The sequence below is a fragment of the Perissodus microlepis genome, chromosome 2 (genome assembly GCF_051167445.1).
Source record: "Perissodus microlepis isolate ML-2025 ecotype Zambia chromosome 2, ASM5116744v1, whole genome shotgun sequence".
Taxonomy (NCBI): Eukaryota; Metazoa; Chordata; class Actinopteri; order Cichliformes; family Cichlidae; genus Perissodus; species Perissodus microlepis.
Window position 1 is genome coordinate 8,873,753 of NC_140462.1, and position 15,142 is coordinate 8,888,894.

Consider the following 15,142-nt stretch of genomic DNA (forward strand, 5'->3'; position numbering starts at 1 on the left):
TAAAGTGACTGTTTAAGACTCTGCACCAGTCACATTTAATGCTACATGTCATCAGCATTTGGATTTTCCTTCTTTCTTTTTTTTACACCCCCCTCCACCCCCACCCCTTCCTTGCCAGTAGTAGAAGTGGTTAAGCTCCTGGTTTCGCTGGAGCACGCTGCAAACGTTGTGCAGAGGGGCAAGGAAGCACCTGCTTCCAAGAGGAGGTGGAGAAAATGCTCTCGTGAAAAGCTCCAACTGCAGTGGTTGGCACTGAAACTTGTGCGGGAGGTTGGATTACTCCGAAAGTATGCACAGGTTATTTTGATAATCTTGTGTGTGTGTGTGTGTGTGTGTGTGTCTAGGGTGGGATGGGATGGGGGGGGGGGGGGGGGGGTGAATGTTTCTTTGCGGTTTTCCTTTGTGGCTTCCAGGAGTCTGTGGTGTGACTCAAAACCCAGTCAGTGTACATTATGGATTGCCTTTGTGGTGAAGTAGTTCTCACAACTTATGCTGCATTTTCGGCTTTACGCCAGCTGTCATTTGTCTTTTGGCCATGGTGATTTTTGATTCCGCACCACAAACTTTTACCAGACTTTGCTGCCCTGAAACAAGCGGTGCGGTTTTATCCGAAAGCCACGGAGCGCAAAACGGGGGAACTACGCGAAGAAGATACTTCTTGAACAGGATTTATTTGATCGAAGGATCAGATACGGCTCTCTGAGAGGGCAGAGACACGCACGCACGGACAGCGGCACCATCACAAGTAGAGAGAAAAAAAAAAAAGTTGGACTGAAAGTGCACATTAAGTAAAGCAAACTGATGCGCGTAAGAAGGGATGCCAGCCAGGCGTGGCTTGTGTCTGAATATCCAATGTGAGAATGCGTGGGGAGCATGTATATAATAGAGTCTTTCTATTTGATAAACACAGATATCAAACTCATGATTGCAGCAAAGCACCATCAATAAACTGAGAGGACTGCGCTGATTTGGAGGAGCAACGGCGCGCTGCGTGGTACGCTTTTTGGCGTGCATGGACCGGACTTCTGTGAACTTTTCTCTCCTTCCTGAATTTATCGACTACATCCCAAAATACCTTCGTTTAATTTGACAGCTGTGCACACAATGGCAGAGGTCGTGAGTGTTCTGGGGACGCTCGGCTTGGATTTACAAAGCACTCTCTCTTCGGTGGGGACTATGCCCGTAACAGAGTCCCCCATAGGGCTGAATGAGCGACTGGGGCAGATTGAAGGCAGAGTGCAGCGCGGGTCGCCCACAGATTTCGGCCACCTCAAAGGGATCTTGAGGCGGCGGCAGCTCTACTGCAGGACCGGCTTTCAGCTGGAGATATTCCCCAATGGCACAGTGCACGGGACAAGACAGGACCACAGCAGGTTTGGTCAGTATTTCTTTATTCTTTGATCTATTATTTGGAGACAGAATTTCATTTTAATCTTTACCGAACTATTTTTAATACCCCATTTATCTCCAAAACTGTAAATGAGAAAGGGGTAAACTTTCCCCCATACATATATACCCGGTAAAGAAGGGGCTTTATCAAGAAGTTTCTTCTGAGCATCCCCGGTGAATACTCGTTCGTGCGTCACTGTCACCTGGCGCGAGGGCACACACCTTTTTCTGGCAATCCCCGCTGCGCGTGGGCCACAGGTGTCTCTAATCAGGCGCAAACAAGCAGCGAGCGCGCGCGTCCTGCAGCGACAGCAACAACAGGCTCGCAGACTCTCGCGCGCGCAGGTCAGAGGGTTTTCTCTCGTTAACAGACGTTATTTCACAGCAGGAAACACAGGTATGTATATGATATCATTAAAAAAATAACAGTACTTGATTTAATTCTAGTCTCGTGGCCTGTTTTTATTATGTTTGTATTAACTTTACAAATAGAAGGTTGAAAAACTGTGTGCGGCTCGCGCGACACGCGAATCAAACGAGGTCAGAGGGCAGACTCGCACATGTCTCGCGCCTCATATCCGCGCAGACTCGTCACAGGTGCAGGCCGGGCGAAAAGGGGTAAGGGGAAAAAAAAGGCGGAATATCTCTAAATTAAAGCGTGACCACTGCGGAATTCAGAGAAGGTTTAATGTTCAAACTTGAGCCGATTTTAGAGACATGGGTGGTCCGCGTGTTTGTTTCTGGCTTCGCTTAGATTTAAAGTGCAAAGGTCTTTGTGAGACCTGCGTGGTTTTGATTAGAGGAGTATGGGACACACCCCTCTTCAAATAAATAAATAAATAAATGAGAAGGATCTTCTCGGTCATCCTCTGGCATGGGATGAAGTCGCGGAGATGGGGACCAGGTGGCTGTAAGCTGGCCTCTCTGCCAGTCAGCACAGGCAGCTGGATCCTCTCTGACTAACCTCCGCATCAACAGTGGCTTTTAATTTTACCAGTTGTTTCCCAGCCTTTGATGTTCGCTTTATTGTAACTTCCTCCGAGTCAGCGGTTCACTAAACGAGTAACCCACGTCTCAGCTTCATAAAAGCGACTTCACAGCCTGCGGGGGAAGTCTCAAAGACAGGATGAGCGCATTTATAAGCTATTAAAAATCTCATAGGTAGAAGGAGAGGCAGCCCTTCGATTGCTTAATGGCCTTAAAACGGCAAATTTTCAAATGAAGTCTGGAATAGCTGCAGGATTTTGCATAAAATGACAGTAAGGACTGGTCTGCAGTCAGATTAAAAGAGGCCACCTGCTTGCGTTATTTAGGGGTGATCACACTGAGTTTGTGGGCTTGTCTCACCAGTGTTTCCATGTTATGTGTTTGACCTCAGGTATCCTGGAGTTCATAAGTATAGCAGTAGGTCTGGTGAGCATCAGAGGGGTGGACGCTGGACTCTACCTCGGCATGAATGAGAAAGGAGAGCTCTATGGGTCGGTGAGTCAAAAAACCCTCCTTTCACTTCACCAGCCCTCACCGACAACTTTTCTTAAAAAATATACTATCATCTAGTCATTCCCAAGGAATTACACTTTCCTTCATTCATGTGTCTTTCTTTTTTTCTACAACACATGTCAGTACAGAGCTATCAAAACGTTTAACAAGGTTCCCATATGCAGCAGATGGGCAAAAGCACAGTCAGACAAAACAAGTATGTTTCCTATTACTTACATTTGTTTTCTGTGTGAGGGGAGTCGAGGATAATCAGCTTTCAGAGCGAAAACCGACCACTTCATTCAGTTTTGAGATATGCGGAAATATTTACATATTTTTCCAAAGTGGAGACGGGAAGGGCTGACGTTACTCTGGATGTGAGCTGTGTGTGAATTTGGTGGAGATTGCACCTCCCTGCTCTTGAGTTTGACCTGCAGTGCTGTAAAAAACATAGGAGAGATCTGGTAGTTTTTCCAACAGCCTCTCTTTCCGACCGACACATGGTGCATACCTGCAGTCACAGGGAGAGGAAAGGGAAGAGATGAAGACAATGAAGGGGAAGTATGTGAGGCTTTACCTGTATCAGGTGTCCCAGGGCATTACCTGAGGGGCCTCTCAGGGCTCAGACTACCCCGCACCTCCCCCGAGCGTTTCGAACAGAGGCTACTTTTAAGCACGGCCATTATGTGGAAAGTGCAGATATTGTTACTGCATACTATCAGAGTCTGGCTCCCATCCTGGAGCTTTGACTCGGGGTGGTGGTGGGAGGCGGTGATTTGGGGGTAATTGCACACCTGACTGAGTCACCTGACTGACAGAGGGAGCCATGTAGACATGTCTGAGTCTGAGGGGCCAGGGAGGGGAGGATAGCGGGTAAAGGGGTGCTTCCGTCCAACAACCACCAGACCATGATGATCGTTTGATCCGATGAGGTTTGCGTGTGTGTGTCTGAGAGAGGATGTGCACACCTGTGTGTGTGTGTGTGTGTATTAGGATGGAGCTGGCCCAGTCATGTGCCCTCTGGGCTGTGTTTACAGACAACAGCTTCACCACACAGCCGCAGCCAAGCAGAGCCTGACAGCCAATCAACAAAATTGCTTCTGGAATAAAACACGGCAGTCTCGCAGAGAGGCTCTGAGTGTGTTAAAGGCAGAGAATGAGAAATATTTCTTGTTCTGTAGATGTCTTTTCTACCAAAAAACATGAAAAAGGAAAAAGAGCAAGCCAACATTCAGAAGTGGTCCTCCGCTGAAACCCTTTTACTTCGACCCTCTTTACAGACCAGCAGAGGCTGACTGGGCTTGGCAGGAAAGCAGCTCAAACACTGATGTCTCTTATTGTTCCCACCCATCGCCCAGCCAGCATGCTCTCACCTGCTGAACCCACAGCCATCGCTCATGCTGTTCTGTCAGTGAAGGCTGAGGCTTTGAAAGCTGCTCTGTATATGTGTGTGTGCATGTTTGGTTCAGAGGTGGGGGTGGAAGACGTCCGCTTGGCGTTGTCGTTGCATCACAGGGAGGGGAATAGTTCTCCATGCACAACAAGAGGTTAACAGGTCTGCGGAGCGTAAAGTGAAAATCCGCTCGTAATGACTTCCCTCCTTTTGTCATAATGAGCACCTGCCTAAATGAGTTTCCACTGGTTCATTTCCACTTCTAAGTGCACAGTGTACAATAGTTAATGACAGACGTAAGCTGGTGCATCAAGAGGAGAGGAATCTGCATGCGAAGCTCAGTCTTGACTGCGTTTTTTGCAAATGTTTTCTGCAAATGTTTTCTGCATTTTCAAACCTGTTGTTTCCTCTCCTGCAGAAGAAGCTGACAAAAGAATGTGTGTTCAGGGAGCAGTTTGAGGAGAACTGGTACAACACCTACGCTTCAACTCGGTACAGGCACACGGACACGGGGCGCTTCTACTATGTGGCTTTAAACAAAGATGGTTCGCCCAGGGAGGGCGGCAGGACTAAAAAACACCAGAAGCTCACCCATTTCTTACCCAGACCGGTGGAGATTGAAAAGATCCCTCAGGAATTCAGGGATTTATTCCAGTACAGGTGACCAGTGCTTACACTGGGAGAGCTGGTTGTTTCTGAAGGAACAGAGATAAAAGAAAAAGACAAAAATGAGGGGGCGGGGGAGGGATATTGTGGATATTTTGGACCTGGTACAGAACTGTTTACCTTCACCCCCCCCCCGAGGTTACCATGTTTGCATCATCTGCGGCAGACTTCAGAGAGGAGATAAAACTCTTATAAAACCACTGCTATCATGGACAAAGGAAGCCCTCATGAGTGCCCAGCTATGGCTGAATCAGGAAAATCAAATCAGGTGCCATGTTTTCTTTATAAATGCATAACAGAGGTTCATGTGTAGATACTGAAGAGGCAAAATGGGAGTGGTCGCTCTTGATGGTTTTGGCCGGGACAAGGAACAGTCAACGAGAAGTGACTTTTAGGAGCTATGGACATAAATCCCTGCATGATGTCACAGTGTGCACACTGTTATGGCGACATTAGATGTAAAGGAGAGGGAAGGAAAGCACATTCCACATATACAGCAGAGACGTGCAAACTTTGTGCTACATGTTTGTTAAGGGGTAGTTTGGGATATGTGACGAGATTGTCTTTGAGTTAGCTACGAGCAAGTTTTGTTTCAAATAAAAGACAAAGGATGGGAATAATGTCTCTGACTCTGGGATCAATCGAACTGCACTTACTGCACATCCCAAGTCTCAGCGTCATGCTCGGTTGGTCCGAGTTTAAACATCAGATTAAATTCAAACAAACACAAAGCTACGGGAATTTAATATGCAAAAAACAAAAGCAGTTAAGCTCGGGCTAAAAGCACTTCTCCGACTGGGGTTGTGAAGACTAAAGAAATGGGTATTCTTTTTAAGGATGATGACTTGTAATGTTCAGAGCATCGGGGAACATTATTAAAAATGCAAGCAGCTGAGGTGTCCATATGGGTGTTCCTATTTATGAGATGTACAATATATTTATTTTCTACATATAAAGTATAAATGTAAATCTATATATTTATTTATTGCAAAGACTTTATTTTGTAATGAACTTGAAGTTATCTGGACTGCAGATTCTACTGAATTGACACCAAAAAAAGGCAAACAAAAAATGAAGAACTGCAATGAAACGTGACAATAAAATTGTCCTGCTATCGAGACGTCATTGTGAGAGACCATTTTTGCTTGCATTAAAGTCTGTACCAATTAAAACCAGATATATGTGAATCCTGCATGTCTTTCCTGTTATTTCAGCCTATTGTGGCAAAATATTTCACTTTTAGATGGACTGCTTGTATCACTTTAACATATTTTCACTGACATTAATGCCAAGAGAGAAGGAATACAAGGTTAAAAAATAAATTAAAAAATGTCAGATTCTTTCCCATACCAATTTGCCCTCGTAAACCCCTTACCAAGTGAAGGGTTACATTATCAAGTAATGTACACAGGCTCTCTCTGTCTCCATGAGGTCTTAGCCAGCCTACATCCACCATACAAAATCAGATTTCTTATGCAACCGGATCCCTAATTGGCTTTACACATCAGCGTGGATTAAGAGCAGTGATTGGTCGTTCACTGCAGGGGCCTCACGGTCTGGTCCTACAGCAGGTCTTTTCAACGGACAGAAACAGCTGCATGCGGTGCGCAGAGAACCAGCGGGGATGTGCTGCAGACCTGGAGTGGTGGTTCTGGAGTTAAGTAAGGATGGGATCAACATTTCAACATCTGCAATAGTTGTAATGTTTCTCCACTGGCAGATATCTGTAAGCTGGGAGAGCAAGCTCCCCTGGGGGGGAGGGAATGGAAAAGTCAAAGACATGCAGGGGGAAAACCCTGGCAGGCTGAGAAATGAAAACAATACCAGCAGAGGGGAAAAATAGATGAAAGATTGAAGGGAGAAGAGAGTGGGACAAAAGGCACTTTGCTGTGGGTGTGAAATACAGGGACGCTGCATCAGGATGAATCAGCGTCCCAGCTGTTAAAGGAATAGCCGTAAATTTTGGGAAATGATTTGCTCTCTTGCCAAGAATAAGTTAAGAAAACGAATACCGCTCTCATATCTGTCATAAATAGGAAGCTGAAGCCAGGAGGCAGTTTATTTAGTTTAGCATAAAGCCTGAAAATTTGCCTCGTAGTAAGTCGACGTCATACACCATATTCAACCTTATAGCCCCACCATCACCTTTATAGTGTTTTTGCTATGATAACCTAAAGTAAGTAGCTGCTGACTGTAGCTTCAGATTTACACTACTGTGCAAAAGTCTTGAGCCACACCTCATTTCAAGGAGCCAGACCACTTTGTATTTTTCTCTGGTCTTGAGTAATAGTTCTCCAGGTTTTCTGAAGGTCTTTTAAAGTTCTTCTTTGGCATATTATTGGCTTTTTTTTTTTTTTTTTCATTTGAAGCCGTTCTTAAGATTGTCAAATTACACAAGAATTTGACTGAAAACCAGTGGCAGCTGATTTTTATGGAAGGATGAATTCAAATTGTTGTCAATATGTATGAAAGAACAACAGTGAGTGTCTCCACAGTGGAGGCTTTGTCATGGTTTGGGGCTGCATTTGACAATGCAGCAAAAGCACACCCGGATTACAAAACACAGTGAAACACTATCAGTCATGGATTGGCCTCCCCAGAGCCCGGACCTCAACATTATTGAAGCAGTGTGGTCTCACTTTGCAGAGAAGGGAACAAAAGGCAGCCAGCAGTAAAAGAAGAGCTTTGAATGTCCTTCAAGCAGCTTGGAGAACTATTCCTGAAGACGACTTAAAGAATATACAAGAAAACTGCCTGAGAGTGCTCAGGCTGTGTTAATGAACAAAGGTGTTTATAACAAACACACCTTGTTAAATAAACCTTGTTAAAACTGTACAAACTGCTTTGCCTCATTTTTCTTTATCTCTTTTACCCATTTCCAAACCAAATATAAAGAAATGGCAGGTGGCTCGGGACTTTTTGCACAGTACTCCAACACAGACAAATGTAAGTGGTAACAATTCTGTAACACTTGGCAAGAAAGCAAAAATGCACGGTTCACAAAAATGTAATCAAAACCATTTCCTGCCTATTAGTTGTGCATTTGTTTCATGTGTATTATTCCCCATCAGTCTCCACCCAAACTCTCCTGTCTAATAAGGCATAACATGCAACGATCATCAAGGTGGAGCTAATCAGAGAGTACAAATGTGCAACCAGCATTCCTCTTTGTAAACTCAGTGAGGTGAATCAGTGGCAAGTACTTCAATCCCTTTAATAAAAATAAATAAATAAAAAAAAGACTCCAACACATGCACCGGTTATACTTTTGGTCACTTTATTAAATGTTATATTAAATACTTATCAAGATAATAGCAGATCAGATTCATGGCAAATCATGTTGGTGTATTCGCTAACGTAAGAACATTCTTAGACAAGGGCAAAAAACGTTTTCTACATTTATGAAATACACCTTGTGCAAACACAGGAGTCAATCGGAGACGGCAAGTCGTCTCTCCGTGAGAAACGTTTATATTCCTCATGTTCAACAGCTACACCAGTTTAAGCATTTAGAAGCATGAATGTGCCAAAGTAGAATACAAGTAGTCTGGGGGCCTGCCTGGTGAGACTACAGTGTCCAGGAGAGCATTTCTCACAAAGCAGAGGACACAAATCAGCCAGGTATAATAAGATTTCCAGCCTTTACTCTGTCAATCCCGTCTGGAAACGCATATTTCAAACGCTGAAAGACGCTGAAAGGTAAAAGTTCTGGGCCCTCCGTGACACCTGGCTGAACCGCCTCCGCTTTGCGAGACCCGGCCTCAACACAAGTGGAACGTAATGAACGAGACGCACGGTGCTATGCTAGACGACACGTGACAATGAGGATGACGTTACAAAAGGGTCATAGGAACTGGCAGGCAGTTTCTGAACAACACAAGCATTCCGTTACCATGTTCAGCGACAACTAATGTAAACACTTAAAAGCATAATAGAAAAGATTCTCAACAAACCTCAAATCTTTACAGAGCTTTTTTTGTTTTGTTTTTTTAGCAAATCAATAAGGCCATATTTTTTTCCCCCAGTACCCCCCCCCCCCCCCCCCCTTTTATCAGTTTCTCCCATCCTCCAAAAAGAAAGAAAGAAATAAAAAGCAGGACTTGCAGCACCAACAGCTGTCTGCTTTGCTAGATAAAGGTGGAGGAATCTACTGGCGTTCATCGTCGCGTAGCGCTTTGCATCAGAGTCCTGTCACCAACAATACTGGTCCCACTCAGGTGTAGTTAGTTAGGCATTTAAAACAGTATAAAAAAACTGAGCTGGAAATAATAAGGAAACCCTTTTTTTTAAAAGGGCAAATCAATACAATGCCTTAAAGCATTGGGGGTAAAACTTTAAATACATGAAAAATGAAGATATAGAACTTGAATAACATTAAGGCGGTATATACATTTTTTTTCCCCCTCTGCTAACAGACATTTCACACAGTCATTTATACATTACATCCTCTCAGTGAGTTACAGAATAAAGCACTGCGAGTCTCTCTCACTTGAGGCTCCAGTGGACAGCAGTCCAGTCTCAGTCTCTCACCGACCCTCTGGCTCGTTGCATCTGTGTGTTTTGAGCTTTTTTTTTTTTTTTGGGGGGGGGGGGGACCCTACAGGCCCTTGGAAGGGCCAGGATTTTTGCCCATACCCTGATGGCCGCCCAGGCCGTGGAGCTGCTGGTAAAGAGTGAGCAGGTCCATCTGACTGAGCCCGCCGGCTCCCATCATGCCATTCTGCAGGGCCAGCTGGTTTAGGTAGCTGGCCTGATTGGCCATGGCCAGCTGCTGCTCCTGCACCTTCCTGTTGGTAATCAGCTTCTGCACGTACATCATCAACTGAAACACACAGACATTGAAAATCAACACAATTCAAAGGTAAAAAGTACACTTTGCTCTGTCACGGTTTAACACAATGACAACAATTATAGAAAGAAGTGAGGGTGGCGGTCCCTTGTCCTCGTTAAAACCCAGCACAACAGCTGACATCAGAGGTCACATATAGTGGTGTCTCTGAGCTGTAGTCAAGGCTGAATCAGAGCTTTTAAGAGGTCAAACCGCCTCATGCTTTCACAGACAGACAGTAAACAGAGATACTACTCCCACGCTAACCTTTTTTCTTGGCTGGTGCAGGTAAACCGGTATAGCCCTCTCAGCACAAAATGTTGTGATGCACAGTGATATTATTGCCAGTTTTTGGCCTTTTGACTGTTTGGTCATAATGGATTAATTTACAAATTACCCTGTTTAACCACCATCGATAAACTAATGAAATTAAACTACTGTGGTGATTTGTTGGCGTCATTCAGTTGTCTGTTCTGTCTCGTATACAGAGTGGCTCTTACCGACTGCTGCCTGTTGAGGACATCCCTATAGATCGCTTCCCTGCGTTTAAGCTCTAGCTCCACAGTGGCCTGTCGCCCCAGAGCAACAGCCTGGACCTGGTTCTCCGTAAGCGCTGGGTTCTCTTTCCACTGTGTTGAGAGGCAACAGTCATTAAAACATACAGTGATCCCTACAGATCTGTGAATGGAAAGTGATTTCAAAGACCTCACCACTCTGCTGATTATATCTTCCAGCGACTCCCGTGATAAAGACTTCAAAGCATTTGTAGCCTCGATGACTTTCTGTCGGCCCTGGTTTATGAGTTCCTGAGCAAAAACAAAACAAGGCAGAGAGAAAACACATGAGACGAAGGCAGGTGATCTTTGCTCGTATTCACTGTGTCGAGTACTTGGTGACCAACAATAGAGCAATATATTCAGCTGCCTCTTCAGTGAGCCTCTCTCATCCATCACAACTCCCCCAGAATGTTAGTTAGTGTTAGTCCTTCCCTTTCAGCCATGATAGCACCAGTTCTCCACCTGCTCAGGAGCAGACCTCACAGCAAAGACCAACACAGCCTCTTCAACCTCAGGATAACAGAGTGAATGTAGAGGCAGCTTAATAAAAATAATATCACCACTATGACTGATCAGCCTGCCTTTGGGGAAACAAGACAGGAAACCTCTGAGCTAGTTGGCTAATAGCAGCAGAACTTCAAAATAAAAGCAGGGACTCTCCCAAACAGATGGCAAAGTGAACAAAACATTTAAAAGATGCCAGATATTGTATCCTATGTATGGTAATCTTCAAAATGCGTAACGCCAAAAGGTGAATCATCTCCATCTGTGCAGCTCCACAGAAATTCTTCTAGCTTATTATTTGTATTTACAGCCCACACATTTACTGTAATGTTGAGTCTCACCACTTCCAGCAACAACCAACAAAAAAAGAAAAAAGCTGTAACTGATTAGCTGTGCCCAGCACCGCACAGCAGACAGATAAAGTTTGCGACCGTCTAATACAACAGTGAAAACCAAAAGTAGTCTAAATATTAGATTTTCATTAATCGGATGACCTGATGCACAATACTGTGTGTGCCGGATATGAAAGCATGTGTCAGCAAAATCACTTTTGACCTCCAAAACCTGCTTTGCAGAGTCTGCTGCTTCCCGCATACATAATGTCTCATATGTGATTATTTAATTTATAAAGACAGCGTATAGTAGTTTAAATTTTATTTCCATAAAAAAAAATTAAAAAAACAAGTTCTGTTCACTCCATCAGTTGTTGTGCATTAATAGCTGCAGACGTTGAGCAGCGTGGGGCAGAGTTGGGCTGATCTGCTACCAGGACTGCTGTCACAATTAGCTGTGGGGTTTGAGGAATGTAAGTCGCCATGCTGCAGGGGGAAGGAGCGGGACGGGTGTGAGGCAGCAGTGGTGACATGTGGAGCTCATTACTTACCTCCAGCTGCTGGTTGGTCATGGAGGGCAAAGCTCCAATGTTGTAGGTGAAGTAGCTGGGGTTGTTCATGTCCGCGTGAGCGTATGCCGTCTGGTAGTTGGTCCTCATGGACATACCCTGAGAGATGAAAGACAAGAGGAAGAGACAGAGGAGGGAGTGAGGAAGCAGAGGCTAATTACGCAGGTGTTAAGAGCCACTGAGGCCATGATGGGAAAAACTAAACAATCGGCGAGGCTGACGAGAGACGACAGCCCACTTTGTCTGTCATATTCAGTCGCACATTGATGTGATGAGGTCTTCACTTCATGTTGAGTCTTCATGAAGTTTTCATATCTACACATAACTCCAAAAGCAACAAGCTGTCCAACATCAGCCTGCTCCAGCGGTATTAAATATGTGTGTGAAAGTAGTGACCTGAAGTAAACAGTCTCGTCCCAGCAAAGGCCAGCAGGATGCCGATGTTTGTATGTAATTGAGTCTCTGCTGCAGATGGTTTTCCCGTGCCCTGTAATCTGGCCATCCGGTATGCAAAGGGGGGTGGGGTGGGGGTGGGGGTGGGGGGGTGTCTGTGTGTTTGTGTGTGTGTTCGGGGCCAGCAGGGATATTTGGACCTGGTCAGAGACAGGTGTGCAAACCTAAACAGTACAAAACTTTCAACACACATTAATCTACGCACACACACCTCTTTAACTTTAGCAGCATCCTCCGATGCTCTGCGCCTTTCATACGTTTTCACACAGACGGAAACCAAATCTAGCCTTTGCTTCCAAAATTCAGTATCTGAAATCTAAATTTATGGCATGAGCCTCAGTAAGCTTTGTACCAAGCTGAAGTCATCCCAGTGAGAACCAGGGCTCTTGGGTTCAATTTCGTTTTGGGCTCCCAATCGCATTCTCAGTTTTTCCCATTTCCCTGAGTTGCAAATGTGATATTCATACATGCAGCCCTCTCTAGCCGCCGCCAGGCCAAACCTTAAGTTGTGAAGACATTAGCAGAGCTTGGGTTACGTTCCAGTTGTTTCTCCTGCAAAGCAGGGCGTACAACACGATACCGAACAACCTCTTGATGATGACGGTGACCATTTCTGCTCTTTTGCCGAGAGACAGATCGAAGTGATGGGAACAGACTTGAAATCCTTAAATTTGACCTCACTCAGTCCCCCCCCTCCCTCTCTTTACTGCGACTGGGAACCCTCTGTTCTCTTGAAAAGCAGAAGAGGCTCCAAGGGAAAATCAGCTTAAGGCATAGAGGGCAAAGAAGGGTAGAGTGTGTTGGAAAAATAATCATTAGTGTGAATTAGAATCTAGGATTACTCGAGGGGCGTAGAGGAGACCTGCTCTTGTTCTCTTACAATATACACATCTCAAAATAAACCCCACTAATTGCCCCACAACAAAGTGAAGGAAGAGGGGGGACAGTTATGTGTGTGAAGAGGACAGGAGTCCCTAAACCTCTGTGGTCTTACAGTAAGTAGCGCTGACACTGCTTAGACAGCCTTGGTGATTTGTACAGCAGCTCACTAGCCTGATGGTGGGCCAAAATGACCATCAGTGGAGCAAGGGGGAGCCTCTGTCATCTGCTTACTCTGGGTGATGAAAGGATTATACAGATCCAACACTAACTCGCACATCTTGACAAACAAAAGCGGGGCCCTGGTTCACCTCACACATTAATGTCAATGTTCTGGAGAGTGACAGACCCGAGGCCTAAGGGCTGTACACGTGACCCTTTGATTTTGGATCTGGTGGATTTGCTGGTGCGCATCTGTATGCATGCGTTTTCTGCTCGCCGCCTACCTTTTTCTCTGCTTCATATTCAGCCCAAGCAGCCTTGCGGTCCTCCTCGCTCAAGGCTTCCTCCTCCTTGTGGTCCAGCAGGGAGTCGTGCTCATGGTAACACACAATCTGGTCCTTATTGTTCTGCAGCATCTCAGCCAGGAAGGGATCCTACATCAAGGAAAGATGAGAAAAAATATGGTCACGGTGGGTTTGAAATCATCATCATTAGAGGGGAAGGAAAGATTACTGTGGAGGAGCCACAGACCTCTTGAGCACTAAAGGTTCCTCTATATTCAGACCGCAAAGTACAAATCCTTTTTTAATTACAGAGGATTTCATGTGATGTGCAAAGAATGCAGCAAGAATACCCATGAACAGAGGTGCATATTTGCTGGATTAAAACAATGTGTTTCTCAATAAAAATGTTCTGTGAGCTCCAAACAGCTCTCTTTGTTTTTTAAATATCTTTTGCTTAATTGGCAGTTTTTCCACATTCACTTGAAATTAACTTGTTACATTCAAAAGTGACTGGAGCTAAAGCTCTTTTTCCATAAGCTCCATCTTTCTGTCTTTATCCACTGACCTGTGATGTCCCTGAACGGTCAATCTTCAGGACTTTTCTTTAAACTCAGCAACATTATCATCCACCTTACTCCTTACAGTTATTCCGATGACCTGGTCTGCAATTAAATATGGCCAGCAGCTCACAAGACTTTTTTTTTTTTAAAATTTGGAAACAAGAACACTCTTTTCTCCTAACCCCGTGGTTAAACTGGAAAACAAAACGCATGTGGACTCATCAAAGTGGCTACACCAGATCCATCATCCATACAAAGTGTACATGGTCTTTTTACACAGAAGCCATGAAGCATTTATACAGGAAATGAGTAGCATGTGCACTTATGTTGCCACTAGCGCTACCAGCTACCAGTTCCTTTGAGTAAAAGAGCGCACACACCAAAATTGACATTGCAAACTGCTGCTACGCGATGCAATTTAGTGTTTTTTCTGTTTGTCACGCATTTGACTTTGAATATTTGTCATCTATGATTTAACTGCAACAGCTATATGGAGTTCAATTAGGGTCAGAAGTTTTATGCATGTGAAAAAGTGATTTGAAACTAAAATTCTAAGTTTTAAAGAACAGCAGCTCAAACAAAAGAGTAACCCTCAGATTTTTGACACTGCCCCCTAGTGACAGTAAACAGCTACAACCTGTAGACAACAGTGCAAAGCTGTGATTTGGCTCTGCAAACCATGCTAAGCCCAACTTTCACAGGACTGGCTACAGGCGACAACCCCAAGTGAAGCCTGGCCATCTTGTTTTGACTGTGAAGTGCATTCATTCTGTTGCACGCACACTACCAAAGCAATGTGCATTTCATGAGAGAATTAAGAGTTAAAGGACTACAAACAAAATAACGTATGGTTAAATGTCACGTTGAGCAGTCAATAATATAATTTTTTTTAAACCAACATCTTAGCCCCTTAAAAACAGAAAAGGTTCCAGATGCAATGCTAATTTTTCTCTACAGCACCTTGAATCTGCTTTTTTTGCAGAAACCTCTTAAGTTACTAAAATTCAAAAAACATCAACACTACATTTGAGGCATCAAATCTTCTCTTAAAGCAGATTAGCACGCGCTCAAATGTCAAACAACTCCA

The 15,142-nt window shown here is 44.5% G+C and overlaps 2 protein-coding genes across 4 annotated transcripts in view; one reads left to right on the forward strand and one right to left on the reverse strand.

The window, feature by feature from the left end:
- The first annotated feature begins 457 nt into the window (after window positions 1-457).
- fgf16 (fibroblast growth factor 16) lies at window positions 458-6,123 on the forward strand. The gene is made up of 3 exons (XM_084943865.1): window positions 458-1,378; window positions 2,768-2,871; window positions 4,680-6,123. Exons 1-3 carry the CDS (start codon window positions 1,105-1,107, stop codon window positions 4,923-4,925), a joined length of 624 nt encoding a protein of 207 aa, XP_084799991.1. The 5' UTR covers window positions 458-1,104; the 3' UTR covers window positions 4,926-6,123.
- Window positions 6,124-8,187: 2,064 nt separating this feature from the next.
- Window positions 8,188-15,142, reverse strand: part of atrx (ATRX chromatin remodeler) — a 35,053-nt gene continuing 28,098 nt past the window's right edge. For all 3 annotated transcript variants that reach the window (XM_084943834.1, XM_084943844.1, XM_084943852.1), the window contains exons 30-34: window positions 13,496-13,645; window positions 11,700-11,816; window positions 10,466-10,561; window positions 10,256-10,384; window positions 8,188-9,749 (exon numbers count right to left, since the gene is read on the reverse strand). In XM_084943834.1, coding sequence (XP_084799960.1) covers window positions 9,525-9,749; window positions 10,256-10,384; window positions 10,466-10,561; window positions 11,700-11,816; window positions 13,496-13,645 — 717 coding nt within the window. In that variant the 3' untranslated portion in view covers window positions 8,188-9,524. The remainder of the gene's footprint in view (window positions 9,750-10,255; window positions 10,385-10,465; window positions 10,562-11,699; window positions 11,817-13,495; window positions 13,646-15,142) is intronic.